This window comes from Lagenorhynchus albirostris, chromosome 5 (assembly GCF_949774975.1).
Source record: "Lagenorhynchus albirostris chromosome 5, mLagAlb1.1, whole genome shotgun sequence".
NCBI lineage: Eukaryota > Metazoa > Chordata > Mammalia > Artiodactyla > Delphinidae > Lagenorhynchus > Lagenorhynchus albirostris.
The window spans coordinates 39,916,424-39,940,057 of NC_083099.1; the positions used below are offsets into that span (position 1 = coordinate 39,916,424).

The window sequence follows — 23,634 nt, forward strand, 5'->3', positions numbered from 1 at the left end:
GACATAAATTAACTTTTGTGTAAGATTGTTAATCATAGATGTAGGCTAAAGTCTGTAGCATTATCCAATAGAACATTCTGGATGATGCAAATGTTCTAAATCTGCCCTGTTCAGTGTGGTTAGCCACATATGGCTGTCGAGCACTTGAAATGTGCCTAGTGCTACTGAATTTTTAATTAAATTCTAATTATTTTAAAACTAATTTTAAATAGCCACACGTGGCTATTGGCTACCTTAATGGAGAGCATGATGAAATTCAAATAGACTGGAAAGCTTTTAGCTTTTTTTTAAACCAATGCTGAGTAAAGTACACTAATCACCTATATGTGAACCTATCGTCTTATGTTTTAATTTAATAAAAATCTCTTTAAACATTTTCCCAAGAAAAACTGCAGTACTCATCTACCTATTAAATAAAAAGTAAATGGTAATTTTTACTATATCAGATTTAGACAAAACCATTTCATAAAACTTTGAGTTTTATAACTTTTTATATAGTCAATACTGCTAGGTAGTATTTAGTTGCCTCTCCCATCTAAAATCAAGTAGTATACATTCTTCTTCAGTTACATTGTATTGTATCAACTGTCTTAGAAAGCTAACACCAGTGGGGTTTTTTCTTGTTCAAACTATGAAAACTCTTTGCCAACCAAGAGTACTGAGCACTGTCCTAGGGCAGTTGAAGGGCAGTAGTAATTTTTAAATATAGGAATTTCATCCAGTTTTACAAGGAACATTCAGCTTCTCTTTTAGCCAAAACACTTTTTCTTTCCCGGTACATTATAATTTGTACTGGTGAGATATGGCTCACCTTTTTTTCCCTAGGGTGTGATACATTTGACATATTTATGTCTCAGTATGAAAGAGTTATGTAATAGCAAAACTAAATAAATTAATTAAAAGAAAACAAAAACAAACAAACAACAGTAGCAACAGAAGGCCTGTATCCTAACTTGACTTTTCTAAGTCAGTGTCTCATAACTAGATGTGAAAGTAGAAACAGAAGTTAGAAATTGACTGCAGAAGATGAAAAAGATGGCTACCTAGTTTGAAAAGAGCACAGTGAAGAAAACAGTAGACTTTTTGAGCATGCTGGCTGTTCTATTTGAACTTTTATTAACAGTTTACACAAACTTTTTATTCTCTTTTTATGAAGTTATAAATTTTAAAATGAGTATTTTGATTAAGTAGCAAGCCATATGCTGATGCTTTTAAGCATAGTGGATGAAAATTTATATTTCAAATAGACACTTGATAACTTTTTTCTTATTTTTGGCCCATTTCTTGACGTTTGTCATCTTTAACAGCCCTATTAGGAAGGAAAACAGAGACACCTACAGAAGTAGAAGAAGCATCAGCTTTGCCGTTTTCCTGTGTTTGTACTATTAGCAGTTTCTTCAGTTCATGATTTCTTTATTGGGATACTTTTAAGCCAGTTGTCCATTTTGAGAGGATTGGTTTGTTTAAAACTATAATTTAATCTGTAAATTTATTTAATTAGGCAGTTTATAATTCAAGATATGACATGTGACCATTTGACAATTAGATTGAGAGATGGTGCCAGAGTCAATGTAAAATCTGTTTTTCTTTTCAGTAAAAAGAAACAGAAAGAGGAGTTTTACTGGTACATCAATACACTTTGGAGATTACTGTTCTACATATACAGTATAAGTATATATCAACTGATATAACTTATAAAATTGAATATAAACACAGTTTTCTCTAGTTTTTTGGTCATAACTTACACAGGGAGAAAATTATCACAGAATAATGGTAAAACTTTATATATACCTTTTACCAAGAAATTCAAAATTTATTTTCAACATTTAAAACTTCCAAGTAATGAAAGTTTTTAATTTGTATACGAATCTAAAAATTTATTTTCATTCATCTGTACCTATTGAGAAATATAATTTATGAACTATTAATTTTGATTATTCTATTATACTTATACTTTTGATTATTCTATTATACTTATACTTTTGATTATTCTATTATACTTATACTTTTTCCTATCGAAGACTCCAAATATCTTTAAATATCTATGTGTGATCCTTTCTGAAGTACATATTACTTATTCCATAAATTAGTTCTTAGGAGGTATTCATTAAATTTTTGGCCGAATATCTCTACTAATTTTTTGAAATGTTATTAATTTAGATACTTTTGATTTTTAACAAGTTAAAGGAAAGATTAACTGATTTTTTAAAAAAATATGGAATAGTTGAACAAAGGAAAGATGATATAATCTTAATCATTGTACCTTATATGTTAATTTTGGTGTGAATTTGCATTTCCTTTGAGAAATGTTTGTCTCAATCCATAGCAAATACTTTCTCTTTCAACTGCCTTTAACAAATACTAGAGTAGTCTTATTTAAGAGTGATATATGGTCTCTCTATTTGCCTGCCAGGATCCTGTCAGGCTCTACAATGAATAATAAGCAGATAGCTTTAAAAATCTATGTTGAATTCTTTTTGATTAAAAGGTTCTGTAATTTGGTTAGCTCTGAACTATGTGATTATGCAGTGCATTTCTCTCTTTTTCAGAGATTGTTATATAATAAATATCATAACCAAAATTAATTGGAGTTTTTTTCTAGGTGATGAGTTCTCTTGTGCCTTTTGGCAGTTTTGGTAGTATGGTTCATATCATAAGACACAAACCATTTGAGCAATATTTTCTGACAAATATTTATTTTTCATTAACTCAAGCAAACTGAATTGGCATGCCCAATTTCATAATGGCTTTTTAGCATTTATTACTGAAAACTTGTGTCATGTGTTAAATTTATCTTAGAGTGTTTAGGCCTGTGTTTTGTGAAGTAAGTAATACCAACATAATAAAATCAGTTTTCCAAAAGAAAAAGTACATTTTAGTTGATGACTACTCACTTGATTTGCAAAAGGGATCCCCACAGTTGTGTTTAAAAGTTGGAAACTTCCCCAAGCTTATGAAGACTTTTCAAAAGGTGAAAACCCACCAAACTGTAGATAGACAAGCACATCTGGAAAAGCTCAGATTGGCCGCTTTCTCTAGGACTCTATTGCCAATTCATTCATGCGTTTCCTTTCCCATGTTCAAGCATGGCTACTCTGCAACCAGCTTTGCTCCCACCCCTGTTTCTCCGGGCCTTTGGTCCTGTTTTCTGTGGCTCTAGCTTCTAACACATTAAAGGCAATCTGAGGAGTAACAGAAAATAGCATCACCTTGGAACATTTCCTATGGATGCACCTATGCTCTCATGAAAAAGTTTTTTTATTCTCCTGTGCTAGACTTCAGCCATTTCTCTCCTTAAAGTTTGACATATAACATTTGTCCTTCCTGACCAGAGTTTTTAGTGGGACAAGTGATGAAGGAAAAAAGAAAACAGCTATAGCACAGAGTTATCAGTAAAAATGATCAGGAAGTTCAGCATGCTGTGGGAGCACAGGCAGAAAAAAGCCTATAGCCCAGACCTTTTGGGATGGTGGAGTGGAGGTCAACTAGAGAACACTGCCTGAACCTTAAGGATTAATAGGAGTTAGCCAGGAAAATCTGGGAGGGGAGAAGACGAGTGCTCAACACAGAGGAAACAGCATGTGCAGAAACCTAGAGGCTAGGGAGCCCAAAGGTGTTTAGGGTCATTTGGCCCTAGGATGTGAGTTGGAGAGTGTGTATAGATGAGGATGGAGAGGTAACCAGGGCGACTTCTTTTGGCCCTGGTAAGGATTGTGGACATTATCTTAAGAGCAGGGGGAGCAATTGATGAATTTTCATCAAAACAGTAGTAGAATCAGGTTCTCATTTTTTTTTTTTTTTTTTTTTGCGGTACGCGGGCCTCTCTCACTGTTGCGGCCTCTCCCGTTGTGGAGCACAGGCTCCAGATGCGCAGGCTCAACGACCATGGCTGTCGGGCCCAGCCGCTCCGTGGCATGTGGGATCTTTCCGGACCGGGGCACAAACCCGTGTCCCCTGCATTGGCAGGCGGACTCTCAACCACTGCGCCACCAGGGAAGCCCCCAGTTCTCATTTTTTAAAGATCATTGTGCCTGCAGGGAGGAGAGAGGTTAGAAGGGATCACAGTGGAGACAGGGAGACTAGGAGGCTGATCAAGTATTCTGGGAAGTATTAGTGATAGCTTCTACTCAGGTAATAGCTGTGGTGATAAGGAGAAATAATCTCCTTTGAGAAAGAGTTAAATAGGTGAATGGATAGAACTTGTTGATAACTTGGGTTGATGGATCAGTAGAGAGGGAGAAGGAAAGTATTATGCTTATTTTTGTGGCATGAGGAATTAGGTAGATGGGAATGCCACTGAGCTAGGAACAGAGAGCATTGATGCAGTGCAGGTATGAGGGCAGGGGTGTTCAGAAAGGTCATTTCAATTCTGGGTGTTTTGCATTTGAGGCATCTGTGGGCTGTCCAGGTGGGATTTATCTGGTAAACAGTTGGATATATGGGTTTGAGCTGAGCTAATTAGTTAACTAATTAGAGATAATTAGTTCCTTCATTCAGCAAATATTTATTGAGCCCTCCTATGTGCCAGGAGTTGTTTTTAAAGTATTGGGAATTAGTAGTGGGTAAGACAGAGAATATAGCCCTGCCTTCACAGAGATTATTTTTACAGAGTGGGAAGACAGACAATAAACAACAAAATAATTTCAGATCGTCAAAGTAGTCTGAAGGAGATGGAGTAATGATATAGTGACAGGTGGATGTGAGGCAGAGATTAGTTTAGACGGGTGGGCTTCTTAAGGAGGTGATACTTGAATGATTAGAAGAAACTATACTGAGAGTCAGGAGAAAACATTCTAGGCAGAGAAGAGCAGCTGTACAGAGTTCCTGAAGGCCTCAAAAGCCCACTGGAATCTCCGCTCTAATTTGTAGCTCCACTTTTTTGTCAAGGCGTTGGGCCACCCCATAGCAAGTACAGATACATCTTTTGATGGCTGATTTGATAGTGAATTGAGAAGAGACAGAATATACCCCAAACATCGGATCTTTTTCTCCTCCTCCTCCTCCTCTCCTTCCTTAGGCCAGCCCTTCTGTCTCTCTTGAATTGTTCTCTCTTATACAGCCTTGATTCTCAACCTAATGTTGAAGCAAAAAATTCACAACATTTCCTGAATTGTGTTGAATCTCTGAAATGCAGATTAATTCTACTGTAGTCCTTTGCATCCTAAAGATGTATCAGTAACTCCTAAACGTGTCATTGTTGTTCCCTACTGTGCTAAGTGCAGATTCTAAAAAGGAATTTGCTTTTTTCATCTATTTTCTATTGTAACTAGCAATAAAAACCCAGTAGAAGGCAGAGACATAAACAGGCCTTTGATGATTCTTTACTGAGTCCCAGCTTGGCACAAAGCAAAAGAATATCCAGAAGGGCTGAAATACCAGCATTGAATAACAGTGCCTTACAGGATTCAAAACACTCCTCCTGCTTGAGCAGGGGAGTTCCTTGAACTAAACACTCCTTATAATAGTAGATGATGCTTTGGGTGACACACTAGAATATGTGCTTCACTTTTTGATTCCTGCTGATTGTTCCAGTGATAAAACTTAAAATCAATAGCAGATCTTTCTAGAGCAGAGTTTTGCAGCCTTGACACCACTACTTTCACGTTGGGCTGGATAATTCTTGTTCTGGGGAGCTGTCCTATGCTTTGTAGGATGTTTAGCAGAATCCCTTGCCTCTACCGCTAGATGCCAGTCATATACCCTCCCCAGCTGTGACAAACAAAAATGAGTATAATTATTGCCAAATGTCCCCCTGGGATCAAAATCACTCCTGGCTAAGAAACTACTGTTCTGGAGGAATTCTTAACTGTTCTTCTAAAGGAGCATACCTCTGGAGGCATCAGGCTCCCCAGCTTCAAACTATACTACAAAGCTACAATAATCAAGATAGTATGGTACTGGCACAAAAACAGAAATATAGATCAATGGTACAGGATAGAAAGCCCAGAGGTAAACCCATGCACATATGGTCACCTAATTTATGACAAAGAAGGCAAGAACATACAAAGGAGAAAAGACAGTCTCTTCAATAAGTGGTGCTGGGAAAACTGGACAGCTACATGTAAAAGAATGAAATTAGAACATTCCCTAACACCATACACAAAAATAAACTTCAAATGGATTAAAGACCTAAATGTAAGACCAAACACTATAAAACTCTCAGAGGAAAACTTAGGAAAACACAAACCATATATGTGGTTTGACATAAACCACAGCAAGGTCTCTTCTGACCCACCTCCTAGAGTAATGAAAATAAAAACAAAAATAAACAAATGGTACCTAATTAAACGTAAAAGCTTTTGCACAGCAAAGGAAACCATAAACAAGACCAAAAGACAACCCTCAGAATGGGAGAAAATATTTGCAAATGAAACAACAAAGGATTAATCTCCAAAATATACAAACAGCTCATGGAACTCCATATCAAAAAACAAACAATCCAATTAAAAAATGGGCAGAAGACCTAAATAGACATTTCACCAAAGAAGACATACAGATGGCCAAGAGGCACATGAAAAGTTGCTCAACATCACCTAATTATTAGAGAAATGCAAATCAAAACTGCAATGAGGTATCACCTCACACTGATCAGAATAGCCATTATCAAAAAATCTAGAAACAATAAATGCTGGAAAGGGTGTGGTGAAAAGGGAACCCTCCTGCACTGTTGGTGGGAATGTAAATTGATACAACCACTATGGAGAACAGTATGGAGGTTCCTTAAAAAACTAAAAATAGAACTCTCATATGACCCAGCAATCCCACTACTGGGCATATACCCTGAGAAAACCATAATTCAAAAAGAGACATGTACCACAACGTTCATTGCAGTACTATTTACAATAGCCAGGACATGGAAGCAACCTAAACGTCCATCGATAGGTGAATGGATAAAGAAGATGTGGCACATATATACAATGGAATATTACTCAGCCATAAAAAGAAACAAAATTGAGTTACTTGTAGTGAGGTGGATGGACCTAGAGTCTGTCATACAGAGTGAAGTCACAAAGGGAAAAACAAATACCGTATGCTAACACATATATATGGAATCTAAAAAAAAAATAATAGTACTGATGAACCTAGTGGCAGGGCAGGAATAAAGACATAGACATAGAGAATGGACTTGAGGACACGAGGTGGGAGGGGGAAGCTGGAGCGAAGTGAGAGTAGCATCGACATTTGTACACTACCAAATGTAAAATACATAGCTAGTGCGAAGCAGCAGCATAGCACAGGGAGATAAGCTCAGTGCTTTGCAATGACCTAGAGGGGTGGGATAGGGAGGGTGGGAGGGAAGCTCAAGAGGGAGGGGTATGGGGATATATGTATGCATGTGGCTGATTCGCTTTGTTGTGCAGCAGAAACTAACACAGTATTGTGAAACAATTATACTCCAATAAAGGTCTATTAAAATAAATAAATTACTTAAATAAATAAAGGAGCATACCTCATGCTTCAAGTGTATGCCCTACTGAGCTGGCAGTGGTGGGCAGCAAATCCAAGGACTGTTAGTGGAATCAACCTATATCACTTGGGTCCAAGTCTGATGGAAAGGAGGACTGATTACTCCAGAGGCAGCTTCTATCACCCATGTTGGACTGCTGGAAGGAACACTGTCATCTTATACTTGGGTTTTATTTATTTGCCTGGTAGGATATCCAGAAGGAAGAAGGAAAAATTGGAAGACTAGTCTATGCTAGAGCTGTCCCACAGCCAAGGATACACCACTCAGTATTTAAATTTTAACCAGATTATGTTATGAGCAAGTTGAATTTTATGTGTGTGTGTATTTATGTGTTCTTGCATGTATATATGTGTGGATATATACACATGTATGTATGCATGTATTTATAGTGTTACAACTCCCTAACCATTTGTATGTTGGCTGTTTAGGATTTTGTGTATGCTTCAAATTCTTCTTTAACAAATCACTTTCATTATATAGTCCTTAAATTATCTTTGCCTGGTCGATCACTGCATGAGACCCCACAGCAAAAATCAAAAAAAACAAATTTCAGCTGTTTTGGGAATGTTGATTTTGCTTCCTTTGTGTTGTGCTTATAGTTAATAACATACTTCCTAATATCCTATAGCGTACAGATGTCAACCCTTTTCAGGCAATGGACCGAATGATGTTAAATATGCGAAACAGCATGCAGGAATTACAAAGAAACTTTGTAAGTACTAAAGGACTGATGAGAATGTTATTTTCAGTTATTGGTATCCTATATTATAGTGGCTTTCAACCTTTTTCTAACCATGGTCCACAGTGATTGAAAAATATATCTTACATCATGACAGTACTTGTGTACTGTATATATTTTACACCTGAAATAAAAATTTCATGAGAAAATAATCATACTGTTTACAGCATGTGCTGATATTTTCTATTTTACTTCATATTTTAAAAATCCTGGTCACAGCCTACCAAAATGATCTCAGAACCTGCAAGTTTGAAAAGCAGCGTTAATTAAACTTTCAAAATAAAAGCATTCAACTTCAAAAACATTTATTCTGCTGAAGATCACTATTGTAAATGAATGTTTTATATGAATTTAGATTTTTTTATTATGTATAACTTGTCTACTTAAAAAGATTTGTAGCATCTAAGAAATTAAGTTTTAGTGTTAAAAAATAACTCTGAAAATAGAAATTTCAGGAATGATGTTTAGGCACTGGATTAGATTCATACAGTCCAAACACTTATAAACTAGTACTAATACTCTTACTTTTCTACTCATGATATTAATCAAAATAACTTGATTCAGTATGAAGACCACCCATATTATTTTAGTCATCCAGTTTGAAATCTAAGGATCATTTCAGAATGTCCAAATCTAGGACATTATTAATGATTTTAGAAATGTAGCAGTTGGTACCCACAGAAGGTATAAAACTTCTTGGCATATGGCTAATTGGCTCAACATTGGCAAAATTGCACACAAAAGTCAACCACTGACTGTAAAAGTATTACATGCTTCAGGGCACGGCATCTATAAATTTAAGCCACAAGTCTTTGACCTCAAAGATTTGAGGATTTCTGAATGAATCACTTGTCATTTATTATTCCTTACAAGGAGAGTGTGAATTGGTACCTAAAATGGAAGGAGGTTAGGGCCTTCATGGGGGTACCATTTGGACATCATACTGATCATATATACTATCTTTAGTAGAACTTCTAGCTAGTGTTGTTACTTTATTTGAATCCTCTGACATTATTTCTTCGTATTTGACTGAACTCACTGGATTTACAATTTATATGTACCTCTAGGGTAACCTTTCAACGGATCCAAATGGACATTCGTTTAGTTCTTCCTCAGTTATGACTTATTCCAAAGTAGGAGATGAACCACCAAAGGTTTTCCAGGCCTCAACTCAAACCCGCAGGGCTCCAGGAGGAGTAAGTATTTTCTTGGAACTTTATAAAGTTGTGGAATCATAGATCACCTATATCAAATTTTAACTATTAAAATTTGACCTGGTACTGGTCAGGGGAAGGGATGGGGGGAGAAAACACAGGTCAGTGTGAAAAGCAATAAAACTAACTGTATTTATGTATTTATTTTGAGGCATTCTTTGTCTCCCCCACCTACCTCCATCCCTGCCCCAGGTGCCTTTTTTCATGTTAATATCCATGGATGTTTATTAGCTTTACATGTTGACAAAGTAAGTAGACACTATAAGAAGTCTTTGTTTCATGAAATAAATGTCTACTTTTAGTTTCTATTTGAAGTAGATGAATTTTTTAACTCATAAAATATTTCAAGTATACAGAAAGGACATAGAGAATAATATAAGTACCCCATACTCCTTCAATCCAGTTTAGTCAAATCATTAACACTTTTCTCTATTTAAGTTGTCTCTTGTTTTGCTTCCTTTTTAAGCAAAGATGTTACAGATTCAGTTAAAGCTTCCAATATACTCCTCCCTCCTCCTCCTTTTCCCTTTCTCCGTCCCCCAAAGACAACCATTTTCTTATACAGGCATACCTCGTTTTATTGGGCTTCACTTTATTGCACTTCACAGATAAATTGTGTTTTTAACAAACTAAAGGTTGTGGCAACCCTGTGTTGTCAGATGATAGCAATTTTTAGCAATACAGTGTTATTAAATTAAGGTATGTACATTGCATTTTTAGACATAATGCTACTGCACACTTAATAACTACAGTATAGTGTAAACATAACTTTTATGTGTACTGAGAAACCAAAAGAATCATGTGACTCACTTTATTGCAATATTCCCTTCATTGTGGTGGTCCAGAACAGATCCCGCAGTATCTCTAAGGTATGCCTGTACCTGGAATTTATCATTTTCATGCATGCTTTTATAATTTTATTACTTATGTATGCTTCATATACAATACAGTGAATTATTTTACAGGTTTCTAAACTTTGTATAAATGGTTTCATACTGTACGTGTCCTCTGCAGCTTGACTTTGCTCAGTAATTGCTTCTGAGATTTATTCAAGTTGATATGTGTAGCTCTGGTTTCTTATTTTAACTTCTATATAAATGTCTAAAATGTGAATATACCACAGTTTGTTTTGTTTTGTTTTGTTTTGTTTGCGGTACGCGGGCCTCTCACTGTTGTGGCCTCTCCTGTTGCGGACCGGCTCCGGACGCGCAGGCTCAGCGGCCATGGCTCACGGGCCTAGCCGCTCCGCGGCATGTGGGATCCTCCCGGATCGGGGCACGAACCCGTTTCCCCTGCATCAGCAGGCGGACTCCCAACGACTGCGCCACCAGGGAAGCCCTACACCACAGTTTTTTAACCTATTTTTCTATTGATAGATATTTAGGTGTTTATAATTTTTCACCTATTCATCTTTATACCTGTCTCCTCGTGCAAAAGGGCTAGGAATGCTATTGTTGGATCGGAGGAGATGTGTGTCTTCATCCTTACCTAGAAATCACCAAGTTATTATCACACAGTGATTGAGACAATTAGCTCCCACAGACTTTGGTATGAGTTCCCATTTCTCCACTTCCTTGTTAGTACTTATAGTAAAGAAAATTTGGGTTTGCCTGTCTAATGGGTGACTTAAATGAAAATAGAATATATAAGTCATTTCACGAGTGCTGAATAATTAGTTGCCCTTTCTTGTAGGAATGCTAGTATGTACTCCCATCTATTAATTGTCAAGGACAGTGTTGAAGGCACTAAGTTTAATATAATTAAGTTATTCTTTGTTTTAATAGTTATATTCGTTCTGTTTGTCCTAGACATTTTAATTGTAAGCAGTTCAGGAAATATCAGAGAACTATTACCATAATTTTACTACAAGTTGGTAGTGGAACTGAGTACCCATTATTTTTAGAGCAGTAGATTTATATTCTTACCTCTATAGGTAAACAGGTTCTGAGGAGTTTATAGTCTATATTTATTTAAATAATAACTAATTTTTATTTTCATCATTTTCACAGGTAAAGGAAACTAGGAGAGCACTGAGAGATTCTGAGAGTGGACTAGAAAAAATGGCTGTTGGTCATCACCTCCATGACCGAGCTCATGTCATTAAAAAGTCAAAGAACAAGAAGACTGGAGATGAAGAGGTCAATCAAGAGTTCATCAATATGAATGAAAGTAAGTTATCAGAGAAAATAGCATTCTTCCTCTCAAAGTTAAAATAGCAGCTGTACCCATAGAACTTGGTGGATATTTTTTATAGAAACATTTTATATGATGTTGTTTCAGACAGTTTATGAATTGTAAATGTAGAGAATACGTTATCAAAGTAGTAATAAAATTGTGGTTTCAGTGTTTCATTGTAGATCTGTTTTTTATAGTGATTTTTGTTAATGTTGAGTATCATTTATTTTTTTGTTTTATACTTGGAAAATGGAATCTTTTGAATTGTTTTTTAGTAAGACTATCAGTAGGAAATCGAGTTTTTACTTATTTCTGATATCAAAGAAGTACATTCGAAAAGTATAAAAAAGTATAAAGGAAATTAAAATTATTCATAACTCCAACCCCAAATAACTACTGTTAACGTTTTAGTGTATTTCTTCCTAATAGTTTTATGTATTGATATATATAAACATACAATCACACATACTGTTTTTCAAAATTTGTATTTTACTACCTATATAGTTTATATTGTGCTTATTTTAATTCCCCACTATAATTGTGAACAGTCACCTATGATGTTACTTTTCAGAAACATCCTAGATGGTTACCTAAAAGTTTTATCATGAATTGGCCATAATTTATTTCAACTATTCTGTATTGTGGGGCACTTAGGCTTTTGTATAGATAAGATTTAAATTTCTGGTGTTGTTAGATAATAAATCACATATATATCAAGCAAATCTTTCCACTTCTTAGATTTTATATTCATTCTTCAACTCATTTAAGACTTCCTAACTTTTTTCATTATAGTTTTTAAGCTGTATTCATTTCCTGTTTTTAGAAAGTATTTTGAATAAAAATGTTTTATCATAGTAAAGGGTTTAAATTATATGATTTTAGAAATTCTCTTGGAGCTGGATAAAATTATTCTTATGCAATGAGATGGAAGCCACAACATCTTAACCTCTCTTTAATTTTAACCTTCGTAATTTGGCCATATTTAAATATATACAGAGTACTTCACAATAATGAACATACTGAAGAAAATTTTAGTAAAGTAACACATTATTATAAAGGCAATCTGAAAGAACACGTATTATCATTTACTTATTGTTATTATGGAATTTAGATTACCTACTTCATAACAACATGAACTGTCAGATGAGTAACCTGTCTCAGGAAATTGAAAAAGAAGCTTGTGAGGCCAAACTGAGGACAGGAAGTGCTAGGCACAGGAGGAGTGTCCTCCCAGTAAGAGGAAGAGTAGCATCACCATGAGATGACCCGGGAAGAAAGCCTGTTAGTGTCGCTGGGTCATGGGGTCCATTGGATAAGTAATGTGATATCCAGGCAGGTGTGTGAAAAACCAGATCATCCATAAGCAAATTATCAACAGGAATAGGAGAGGAACAAAGAGAAAAGGAAATACTACTCTGAGTCCAAGACCTTTTTATTTGAAGCAGTTTCCTGCTTCTACTTTAAGGTTAGGCTGATGGAAACACCAGGCTAGAGTGAAATGTGTGGGGAGCAAGGCAATTACTGACAGCTGATACCTTAATACTTACCACTTTATTTTGATATTGGATGTAGGTGATGCTCATGCTTTTGATGATGAGTGGCAAAATGAGGTTCTGAAGTACCAACCAAGGGGACAATGGCACAATCTAGAAAACTCTAGGATGCGAAACATTGGTCATGAGAATTCAGGATCCCGAGAACTTAAAAGAAGGTAAAAGTTATTTCTAAACTAAGCTGTGTTTTTTAAAGACAATTTAGAAGAGAAGTTATGTAATTTTACCTCTGTTATCGGGAAGTTTTGATTAACATCCAAGTTGTTTGTATCAATAATATCTTTTGTGAAAGATGTAATAACTTTATATTATTTCTGAGTATTCCAACACAAATTTAAATTTGTATCTGAAAACCAATAGTATTTTAGGATTATATGACTAGTACCTTACTAGCAAATTATGCTTTAGACAATGGGGCTAAAATCCTCCTAAGGTAGAGCAATATACTATAATGCAGTTATTCTTGTGAAACAGATTTTCATCTGGATAGAGTAGGAGTCATACATTTTGTACCAGGTAAAGATACTGGTGTTTAGGGATATGGTAAGGAGAGAGGAACTGTAGCTAAAAGGCTGAACAAAAGTTCCCTAACAAGTCAAAATTGAGCATTTAATGGTAAAAAGATTTTTAGACCCTTGTATAATATGTAACAGTATCTGTATTAGATATCAAATATTTTGGAAGAGTTTTGCAAAAACTTTAGCCTCCTTTGGAATTACCGTTTGGAATAGCTGCGAAATATGAACGTGCTAATACCACACTTTTATAGAGATTATAGAAATTTTGACACATTTAGTATATATTCTAGAGTTACAATTTTATTTGATACTCTGGGGGAACAATTGAAAACACTACCTAAATCCTATTGAAAATTAGACTTGAGAGAGAGAGGGCTCAGCAGGCCTGAAAACAGAAATCTGTTCTAGGCTCTAAGAGAGTGGAGAATTGCTGCAGAAGGTGGAAGCCTTCCCAGAACCAGCGGTCGACAAGTGGGTACCAAGTAAATTAGAAGACTTGTGCAGAATTTCATGTGCTAGCTAGCATCTTTTATTTTAAAATACTTGTTTAGGAATTTAGAGCCCCAATGTTTTCTTTAGAAATCTTGCTCTCATATTAATTTTAGATAATATTTGTCTCACTTTGAAAAGCTTATTGATAAAAACCTAACAGTGCTAAGTTTGACTATGAAATCCAGGTCCTAGTTAGAGAAAAGCATGCTCTTTATAGATGATCTATAAATTTATGGCCTATCAGTGGCATTTTCTGTAAACCAGCACTGTCCAATAGAACTTTCTGAAATGATTTTTTGCAATGACGAAAATGTTATGCATCTGTACTGTCCAATATGGTAGCCAGTAGCCCCACGTGGCTAGTGAATCACACTTGAAATGTAAACAATGCAGCTGAGGAACTGAATTTTTAATTTTTATTTTATTTTAATTAATTTAAATGTAAACGATGTGGCTAGTGGCTACCATGTTGGACAGCATGGTTCAACGGTAAACAGTTAAATCTATCTCAGGAAAGCAGCTGTTGCTTTCTTAAATGTTAAGTGAAATAGTCTGCCATATGTTTTTCAAAGCTATTAAGGAACCTTTAAGATAAAACTCACCTTAAATTACAGTGGTCTGTATCATGTTTGTATTGATTTTTTTAATGACCATTTTAAAAATGGTATTAATGTTCACATGTATATTTCTCAGGGAGAAACTGCATCAAAGTCCAGCCATTGAACGTGGAAGAAGATCAAATGTTTATGTGGATAAACTCAACATCAAAGGATCACCTATGAAAATCAACAAAAAATAAATAGCATTGCACTTGATTTGTTTAGTTTTGGTTGTTTGAACAGAGAAAGTAATGGTGCTGAGTAATACACCTAAGACCAATTGCTTGTTATTAAATCAATACTGTGTTCTTAGCAACTTTCTTCTGAATTTTCTTGGAAGTGCTAGCTTTATATTGTCCCTACTTTAGGAATAAAACTTTAATGTTCAATAGTGCAAGCTGTTAAACATTCTATGACACTCTTTAAAACATAACACATGCTGATTTTGCTTTCACAATTATTTTCCTATTGGCTATGTATTCCCCTATACATTCAAGATTGAATGTACAGCTAGCTGTTCTATCATATAAAATTAGTTAAAAGAATAAACTGTAAAAAAATAGTCTCAATTTTACTAACACTATAATAGGGTGATGTTTACAAAGGTTAAAATTATTTAGCTCAAATTTTATAATGTGTTATGTAGCCAGCTAGCTTAAAGAATTTTTTTTTTTTTTGCTGTATGTGGGCCTCTCACTGTTGTGGCCTCTCCCGTTGCGGAGCACAGCCTCTGGACACGCAGGCTCAGCGGCCATGGCTCACGGGCCCAGCCGCTTCGCCGCATGTGGGATCTTCCTGGACCGGGGCACAAACCCGTGTCCCCTGCATCGGCAGGCAGACTCTCAACCACTGTGCCACCAGGGAAGCCCAAGAATTTTTTTAAATAAAGCAAAACTATACTAGTACTCTTTTACAAAAAATTAGTTATTGTTTTGATAAAGAACATAAAGAATAATCAAATAGTTCCTTTTCAAAGAGATTTTAAATTGTTAATATACATGAATTTTCTTATCGTTTCTTTATACAGTGTATTCTTTTTTTGTTCTGTGTTACATTTTCAACATTCGACAGACTTTATATTGACCTTTCTCTTTAACATCTTAAGGTAGCATATTTCTGTTCTCCTTTCTCACAGACAGCTTAATCTATCTCCACGGTTAACATTCTAAAGTTGCAGTGTCCTTGGAGAAACTCTGCTCGGCCTTTTTGTGACATTTAGAAAAATGCATTTGGTATTCTGCAAACCTGAATGATTGATTGTCTCAAAATTTCTTAGACAGGTGAAGTGTGTTTGAGCAAGGTACTTAATAATTCAATTGTTCCCTTTTTAAGTATACTATTTAAAAATTCAGCTCTTGGGTTTTTTTCATTCTAGAATGCGAGCATTAATCTGTTTTTATAAAGTTAGGCATGAAGTTTGTGAGAATATATAATCTTAACTTTTAAGTTTTTGTTGTTTCAAGGGGGGGAAAAACAGAATCGATTATCACCCTATATAATCCTAATATCTTCCCTTTTAAATTTTGGAAGTAGAATTGTGTGATTGTGCTTATACTCATCTAATTTTCTATATCATATCCTGTTAATTTTACTAGTCAGTGTTTCATGCCTTTAATTAGTCACTAAAATAAGATGCATATGTGTCAATTCATTTTTATAATGGGAAGCAATTGAGCAAGTATTAAAGATGTTAAAATTTTCCTCTTATGGATAATTTAGTATACTGGGAAGTTATCATAAGGCATCCATTTGAAATAACACTTCTGCATAAATTCCCTAGACAGAGCAAAATCCCGGTAGACACTGTAATTATTCTCCTTTTGCCTAAATTATTACACTGAAGTTAACTTGAATCATTATATTCAAATATGAAAACACATTTTAATAAATAATTGTACTTAAAACAGTATAACTTCTATGCATCATATAACAGAGAATTCATTGATGCTTTTTTCATCTCAATTTGTTTACTGTAGAAATCAAATTAAAATTGAATTAGATATATATTTCCTCCTATGCCACAGTGCTTCCTAAGGGGCCACTTACAAAATATGTGACATCTGGAGATTAAGTGTTAATTCTTTATGTTCACACGATGCTGAAATTAACTTTTTTCAGATTTTATTTTTATCTTCATTCTGAAGTCAACTAGTATAAAAAAGAAGGCTCGCCATAGCTTGTAGTTCACATGTTATTTTTTCTTTATTGACAACCACTGATCTTTCTGGAACGCTGGGTCCTTGGGGAATGTAAGGATATTAACTATTTTGTGAATGTGGCCTTGACAATAAGTCCAAGTTGAAAACTTAGGCTCCTTGCTACTTTAGTGATTTTCCTGGTAACTTTCAGTCTCAGTGATAGGTTTTCATTATTTATCTTTAGGACTTCATTATCTTTTATTGTTACAGGGCAGTGGCAGGAGCACATTGGTATCAGATGGTGCCCTACGTGTGGCAATGTGATGGTGTTTGGAGGTGGGGCCTTTGGGAGGTGATTAGGTTATGAGAGTGGAGCCCTCATGAATGGGATTAATGCCTTTGTAAAAGGGACCCTAGAGAGCTCCTCCACCCTTTCTGCCTTGTGCCCACACAGTGAGAAGTTGGCTGCCTATGAACCAGGATGTGGGACACACCAGACACTGAATCTCCTGGAACCTTGATCTTGATCCCACCTTGCAGATCTATGAGAAATAAACTTCTGTTGTTTACAAGTCACCCCATCTATGGTATTTTTGTTATAGCTGCCTGAATGGACTAAGGCAATGGTCTTAGGCTAGTCGGGCTCGGGCAATTTGGAGATTCTACTGAGGTTTGACCTAGACCCTTACTGCAGTGAATCAGGACCTTCACTGAATTGATCTTTATTCTTATAAAGATAAGATATAAAAGTTATAACATATACCTGGCAAAGTTATGGCAAAGTTATAAAATGACTATGAATTAATAGAATGTGTAACTGCTTTGAATGATATAATGTATGTGTATTTTGCCACTTTAAAACCTAACAGAAGTAATCTATAATGTGTACCCATATAAAAATTTAGCTAGACAGTTCTTGGCCTTTTGTCCTCTAGTTTCCTCTGTGGAGAAAACAAGTTTATTACTTTGGTTAAAAGTGGTGATTAATAAAAATAATTAAGAATATACTTGGTATAATAATTACAGAAAAATATGAATATATATATACACACACAGAGGACAATGAGTATGAATTTTTACTTCAGGAAACTTAGTTTGTTAAAGTGGTAATTTCAAAAAGTAATTTCAAAAGTAACAGATACACTTTTTTTTTTTTTTTTCGGTACGCGGGCCTCTCACTGTTGTGGCCTCTTCCGTTACGGAGCACAGGCTCCAGACGCGCAGGCTCAGCGGCGATGGCTCACGGGCCCAGCTGCTCCGCGGCATGTGGGATCTTCCCGGACTGGGGCACGAACCCGTGTCCCCTGCATCGGCAGGCGGACTCTCAACCACTGCGCCACCAGGGAAGCCCCAGATACACTTTTTTATTTAACATAATTATATCTTAAAATTAAAGTAAAACCTTAATGTTATTACTATTTACATAATTATTATTTAATTTACATATTTTAAACAAATACACAGGCTTATAAAGACTAAATTTTTGAAAGCCTACAAATAAAAAAGTTTACTTAAAAGTATTCAACATTAATGGATTGATTCATCAAAGTAAATCCTTTACTAAAAATTAATACATGGATGATATACAAAAAATAAGTACAAAATTCATCATTGAATCTCTGGTTTTTCTTTCCTTGTATCCTGTAATTTACTCTGATTTCCATTTATTTGATCTTATTCATTTAACAAATATTTATTGAGCACCTAGCACAGCAGGGGGTACATCAATTAACAAAACCAAATCACTGTCCTTGTGGAACTTACATTCTCATTGGGAGAGTCAGACAACAGACAGCTATATAAAATGTCTGGGTGTATCTAAGAAGAGCTCTGAAGGAAAATGAAGCAGTGCAGGAACATAGGGAAGAGCTTGCTGTTTTAGAAGAGTTGGTCAGGGAACACCTCACTGATAGAGGATATTTGAACAGAGAGAAGAAGGTAAGGGAAAGAGCCATGCTGGTATCCAGAGGAGAGCACAGGCTCTGGTCATGTGAGGATCAGCAAGGAGGCCAATGTGTCTGGAGGAAAATGAGCAAGTGACGTAGAGTTACACTGGTGTGGCTGCTCAAGCAAGACCTTGTAATGTAGGTGCTTATTCTGAAGGTTAATTTTTTTTAATTTATTTAAATTTTTAAGGTCATTAAAAATTTCAGATTAAAAAAATTAGTTATGAAAAATTTCAAGCCTACACAAAAGTAGAGATGACAGCAACAGTGAATTCACTAGTTGAGTGATTTCAGTAGAAAAATGACATGGCCAGGCTTAAAAGGATCCCTTTAGTTACTGTGCTGGGAATAGACTGAGCAGTCGCAGGGCAGAAGCAGTAAGGTCAGTTGGGCTATTACAGTAATTCCCTCGAGATAGCAGCGCTTTGAGAGGTGGAGAGAAGCTGCCGATTCTGGATCTATTTTTGAACGTAGTTCCCATAGCATATGCTGACAGACTAGACCAGCAGAGTCAAAGAGTGGTTCAAAGTGACATTTTTGGTCTGGGCAACTCGAAGAACGGAGTTTCCATTTACCGGATGAAGACTGCAGAAGAAGGTTTTGGTGGAAGATCATTAGCTCCTTTTTGGACATATTAAGTTCGAGATGCCTCTAAGAGATCCAAGTGGAATCCTCAAGGATGCTGTCTTCTATATGGACTGGACATATAATGTTTAACATAGAACAAAGGTGGAACATTTTGAAAGGAGAAAAAGCACTGGTAGATAGTTCATTATTTTTCCACGTTCTTTACAGGTCATCCTATAGATCAATTATTTTTTCATATTTCTGTAGTAGCATAGATAACAATTTTGCATTTTTTTAACGTAAATTCTATTATAAACGTCTCTGCACTCTGCTGTATGGGGAAAACAACCACGTTTAAAGGCTGCATCTTTCTGGTAGCGTGCCAAAACCCTGATTAGCTCCGCAAAGTGACTGCACTTCCTCTTCCTAGTCGGCAGAGGGCATCCTGGCAGCGGAGGGTGCTGCTCGGCTCTGAGAACCGGAAGCTTCTCCCTCTCTCTTTTTTTTCTCCCCGCCCTCTCATCCTTCGCACGTGAAGTTCTCTTCCGGCACTGGTTGCCGGCGTGCCTGTGAACGCCGGTAGTAGTGGTGCTGGTTGCCGGGGAGAGCCGGAGCTGCGGGAACTTCGCGTCTGTTCTGCGCTAGCCATGAGGCTGCTGGGAACCGCCGCCGCCGCCGCCGCCGCCGCCGCGGCTGTGGAGAGCCGGCCGCTCCCGCGGGTCCCCGCCGCCCTGTGCTGGCAATGGAAGCAGGTAGTGGAGTCCGGCAGGGCGACACCGCACCACGGACTGTCCCCGGGACCTTGCGGTGTGTCCGGAGCCAGGGAGGAAGTGACACTCCTACCCACCCTGGCACCTCCTTACTGACAGCTCCGAATGTGAGCTGTCGACCTCAGCGCTGAAAAGCCCCTCGGTATCTGCACAGCTGCTGGTTATTAATGAGCAGCGTCTCGGTGCGCTGGGAGGTTCGGCGCCTCCGATTTACGGTTAAGCCTCTTATTTTTGGTATAACTTAGAGAGGAGAGGTGATTGGAGTGAAGGTCGAGACAACCTTCACTCGAGAAAAATTAGTGTGTCCAGGGCTTCTGACTCGTTATGCCGTGCTCTTTTCATTACAGAGTGTCGTTGGCCTGACTGATCCCTCTTTCAGCTGACCCTGGGTTGTTTGATTTGGAGCCCGACCCTCCCAGTACCTTTCTTTGGTTCTGTGTCTGCCTTTTGTGCGGGGCGCGGGGAGCGCAGAGTGGACTAGGATTAGGTAGGAGTTGAGCCTTTCCTGTCATGCAAACCTCCTTTGCTTTGCTCGCTGATATCCGTGGGATTTAATCAACCAAGTGCCGATCACCCAGATTCCATTTTACCCAGGTTTTCCAAGTTCTTCCCTTTTCCCAGAAGTGGCTGCAGTGCATTTTGGATGGGCAAAGTCCTATATAGAGAGATTTATATGGTGTCTTGTTTCCATAAATGCAGGATTCCCCATCACCACCAGAGTAAAATAAAGTTGTTGTTGTTGTTTTAATGTTACTAATTGTTTGGGGGTGGAAAGGAATTGGAGACCTTTTGTGGGCTGCCTTGAAGCTATTGGCACCACTGCATAGAGCATATAAGTCCTCAAACGTCCTTGCTAGCTGTGAACTACAGTAAGGAGGAAGGGGAAAAAAAAGTAAAATTTAGAGTAAAAACTATATTACCTTTTAAAGTAGTTGTTGGGAGCAGTTTTTCTGATTTTATCAGCCCCAGTGTATATTTTCAAACTTGTGCCATCCGGTAAAAGTATCTGTTCCCTTTTATTTATTTAATTAATTAATTTGAATATATCTTTTCTGACTTATTTATTTATTTTTAAGAGTATGTCTTTTCTGTTCTCTCTTGCAGCCTCTTCTTTGGTTACAGGAGTTTCAGGTTGAGACATTCCTTCTTTTGCCTTTTCAGACAATCATATATGACGTTTTGTGTCCATTGAGATTTCTTGGAGGAAAGATGTCCACTAAACCCTTTCTAATTGTCCACTGTTTTTTCATGAAAAGTGCATTGAATTGAGCTCTCTTATTTTTTCAGGCTAACTGGAAGATTTGCCGATGGTGTTCATCAGGGGTGATACCTAATGAAAAGATACGAAATATTGGAATCTCAGCTCACATTGATTCTGGGAAAACTACATTAACAGAACGAGTGCTTTACTACACTGGCAGAATTGCAAAAATGCATGAGGTATGTGGTTCATGGTTGATGCCATTAGTTTGACCCTGGTTTTAATTGTTTTATAAGGATTTAAGAAACTTTACAAACCTGAAGGATTAAAAGAATGGTAACAGTGGATCTTTAATCAGAGTCACAAAATGGATAGATCAGGTTGGCTTGAAATGTTGCTCTGAGGAATCTTTCTAGAGACCATCACTGTGGGTATGCTGAGTAGGCTGTTTTTTAAGAATGTTAAGTCAGTATGATGTACCCTTAAGCAGCCATTAAAATAATGTTTACATACTTTTAAATGTTATGGAGAGATGTTTATAATGTTAAGTGGAAAAAGGGTTTAAAATGAGTTTAATAGTTTAAAAATACATATGTCAGGAAAGAATTATTTTAGAAAATCTTGAAACTCTCCTGAAGACATTACATGTTATTGACTAATTCCACTCTCCACTTAAAAATGTTACTTCAGATGAAGATCATCTCATTAAATCACAGACTTTAAAAGCTGAATTCTTCCCACCCAGACCTCAAAGTCCACAAGAAACACAGCAGGGAAAAATCTCTTCTCTGCATATCTGCTCACAGACTAACACAGGGCTGGTGGGCAGGAACAGTGCAGAGGGAGCAAGGATGGCTCTAAGACCAGGTAATGCTCAGTGGTAGCAGCTGCTAAAAATGGCAATGAAAAAAGGGTTAGGGTTAATAGAGGGCAAAACCTGTAATCAATTTTCTACTCCATGAGATGATATGGTTTGACAATTAGGTTTCTCTGAAAATTGCATCAGTTAACTATCTGTGTTCTGGTTCCATCTGTGAAGATTTCTTTCCTTGGAATGCAGGGACAGAGAAATCTGAATTGCTGTGCTTGTGTTTAGGTAAAAGGTAAAGATGGAGTTGGTGCTGTCATGGATTCCATGGAACTAGAAAGACAAAGAGGAATCACTATTCAGTCAGCGGCCACCTATACCATGTGGAAAGATGTCAATATCAACATTATAGATACTCCTGGTGAGCTAAGTTCTTGGTTTTATGGCAGCTTGTTTTGGCAGTGGCATATTTAGTTCTTTACCGTGATCTAGCTCATTTTTGAGTATAAAATAATACTCAAAAGTGTGACTGTGAATTCCCTATTAGAGAAATCTGACTTGGGACCTAGAATACTTCATCTTTAAGTGGTTTCTTTGAAAAATAGTGCAAAGAAATTGTGAATAGGAATGTTCTTGCCTTTTACATGTTGCAGCTGATTCCAAAGATGCCCATGCCCTAGTATCTTTTGAAGTGATTTTGTTGAGCCCCTGAACCTTATGGTAAGTGAACAGTATTGGTGGTTTAAGGAGTTCATATTTTATTTAGAAGACATACGTAATGATCAGAGATAGAAGAACTTTTACTTGTACATGTTGTAAAAATTCATACTGCTTTTTAAGACCCCGACACAGTTCTCTGTCTCATTTAGGGCACGTGGACTTCACAATAGAAGTTGAAAGAGCCCTGAGGGTGCTGGATGGCGCCATCCTTGTTCTGTGCGCCGTTGGAGGGGTGCAGTGCCAGACCATGACTGTTAATCGTCAGATGAAGCGCTACAGTGTTCCATTTCTAACTTTCATTAACAAACTCGACCGAATGGGCTCCAACCCAGCCCGGGCCCTGCAGCAAATGAGGTACTGAACCTTAGAACAGAGCGGGGGTGATGATCCGGATAACAAGCCTCACATCCAGAGACAGTTAACTCAGTGTCATTAAGCTTTATCCCCTTAAATTTTTTTTCCTTTTTAAAATTCATCTATGTGTATGACTTACAGTAAATGGAACACTAAGGTCCGTAGTTTGGTTTGTGATGTGATTTCATCAACTCCTTTCTCTGTAAAATGGAAGAAATATGACTTAAATTTTAGGGAGATTGAAGGTGAATTCAGAAAACCATCTGGCAATTTGTAGTGTTTTGCTCTAATTAGAGAAGTTATAATCTAGGGTAGATTCTAAAAGTACTGTGCATTTATTTAGACAAAGCTAGAGGATTATCTTCAATTTTA

At 36.8% G+C, this 23,634-nt stretch overlaps 2 protein-coding genes across 6 annotated transcripts in view; both read left to right on the forward strand.

The window, feature by feature from the left end:
- MLF1 (myeloid leukemia factor 1) overlaps positions 1-17,472 on the forward strand; it is a 37,454-nt gene extending 19,982 nt beyond the window's left edge. For 2 of the 5 annotated variants that reach the window (XM_060149892.1, XM_060149893.1), the window contains exons 3-9: positions 7,657-7,734; positions 8,097-8,180; positions 9,275-9,403; positions 11,431-11,590; positions 13,169-13,307; positions 14,853-15,309; positions 15,364-17,472. In XM_060149892.1, coding sequence (XP_060005875.1) covers positions 7,657-7,734; positions 8,097-8,180; positions 9,275-9,403; positions 11,431-11,590; positions 13,169-13,307; positions 14,853-14,958 — 696 coding nt within the window. In that variant the 3' untranslated portion in view covers positions 14,959-15,309; positions 15,364-17,472. Of the gene's footprint in view, positions 1-7,656; positions 7,735-8,096; positions 8,181-9,274; positions 9,404-11,430; positions 11,591-13,168; positions 13,308-14,075; positions 14,139-14,852; positions 15,310-15,363 lie in introns of those variants that run through there. The other 3 variants (XM_060149895.1, XM_060149894.1, XM_060149896.1) reach the window with 3 other exon arrangements.
- Positions 17,473-19,967: 2,495 nt separating this feature from the next.
- Positions 19,968-23,634, forward strand: part of GFM1 (G elongation factor mitochondrial 1) — a 42,872-nt gene continuing 39,205 nt past the window's right edge. Inside the window, exons 1-4 of the mRNA XM_060149898.1 lie at positions 19,968-20,161; positions 21,467-21,619; positions 22,477-22,609; positions 23,058-23,262. Of these exons, the coding sequence (XP_060005881.1) occupies positions 20,057-20,161; positions 21,467-21,619; positions 22,477-22,609; positions 23,058-23,262 (596 nt within the window). The 5' untranslated portion in view covers positions 19,968-20,056. The remainder of the gene's footprint in view (positions 20,162-21,466; positions 21,620-22,476; positions 22,610-23,057; positions 23,263-23,634) is intronic.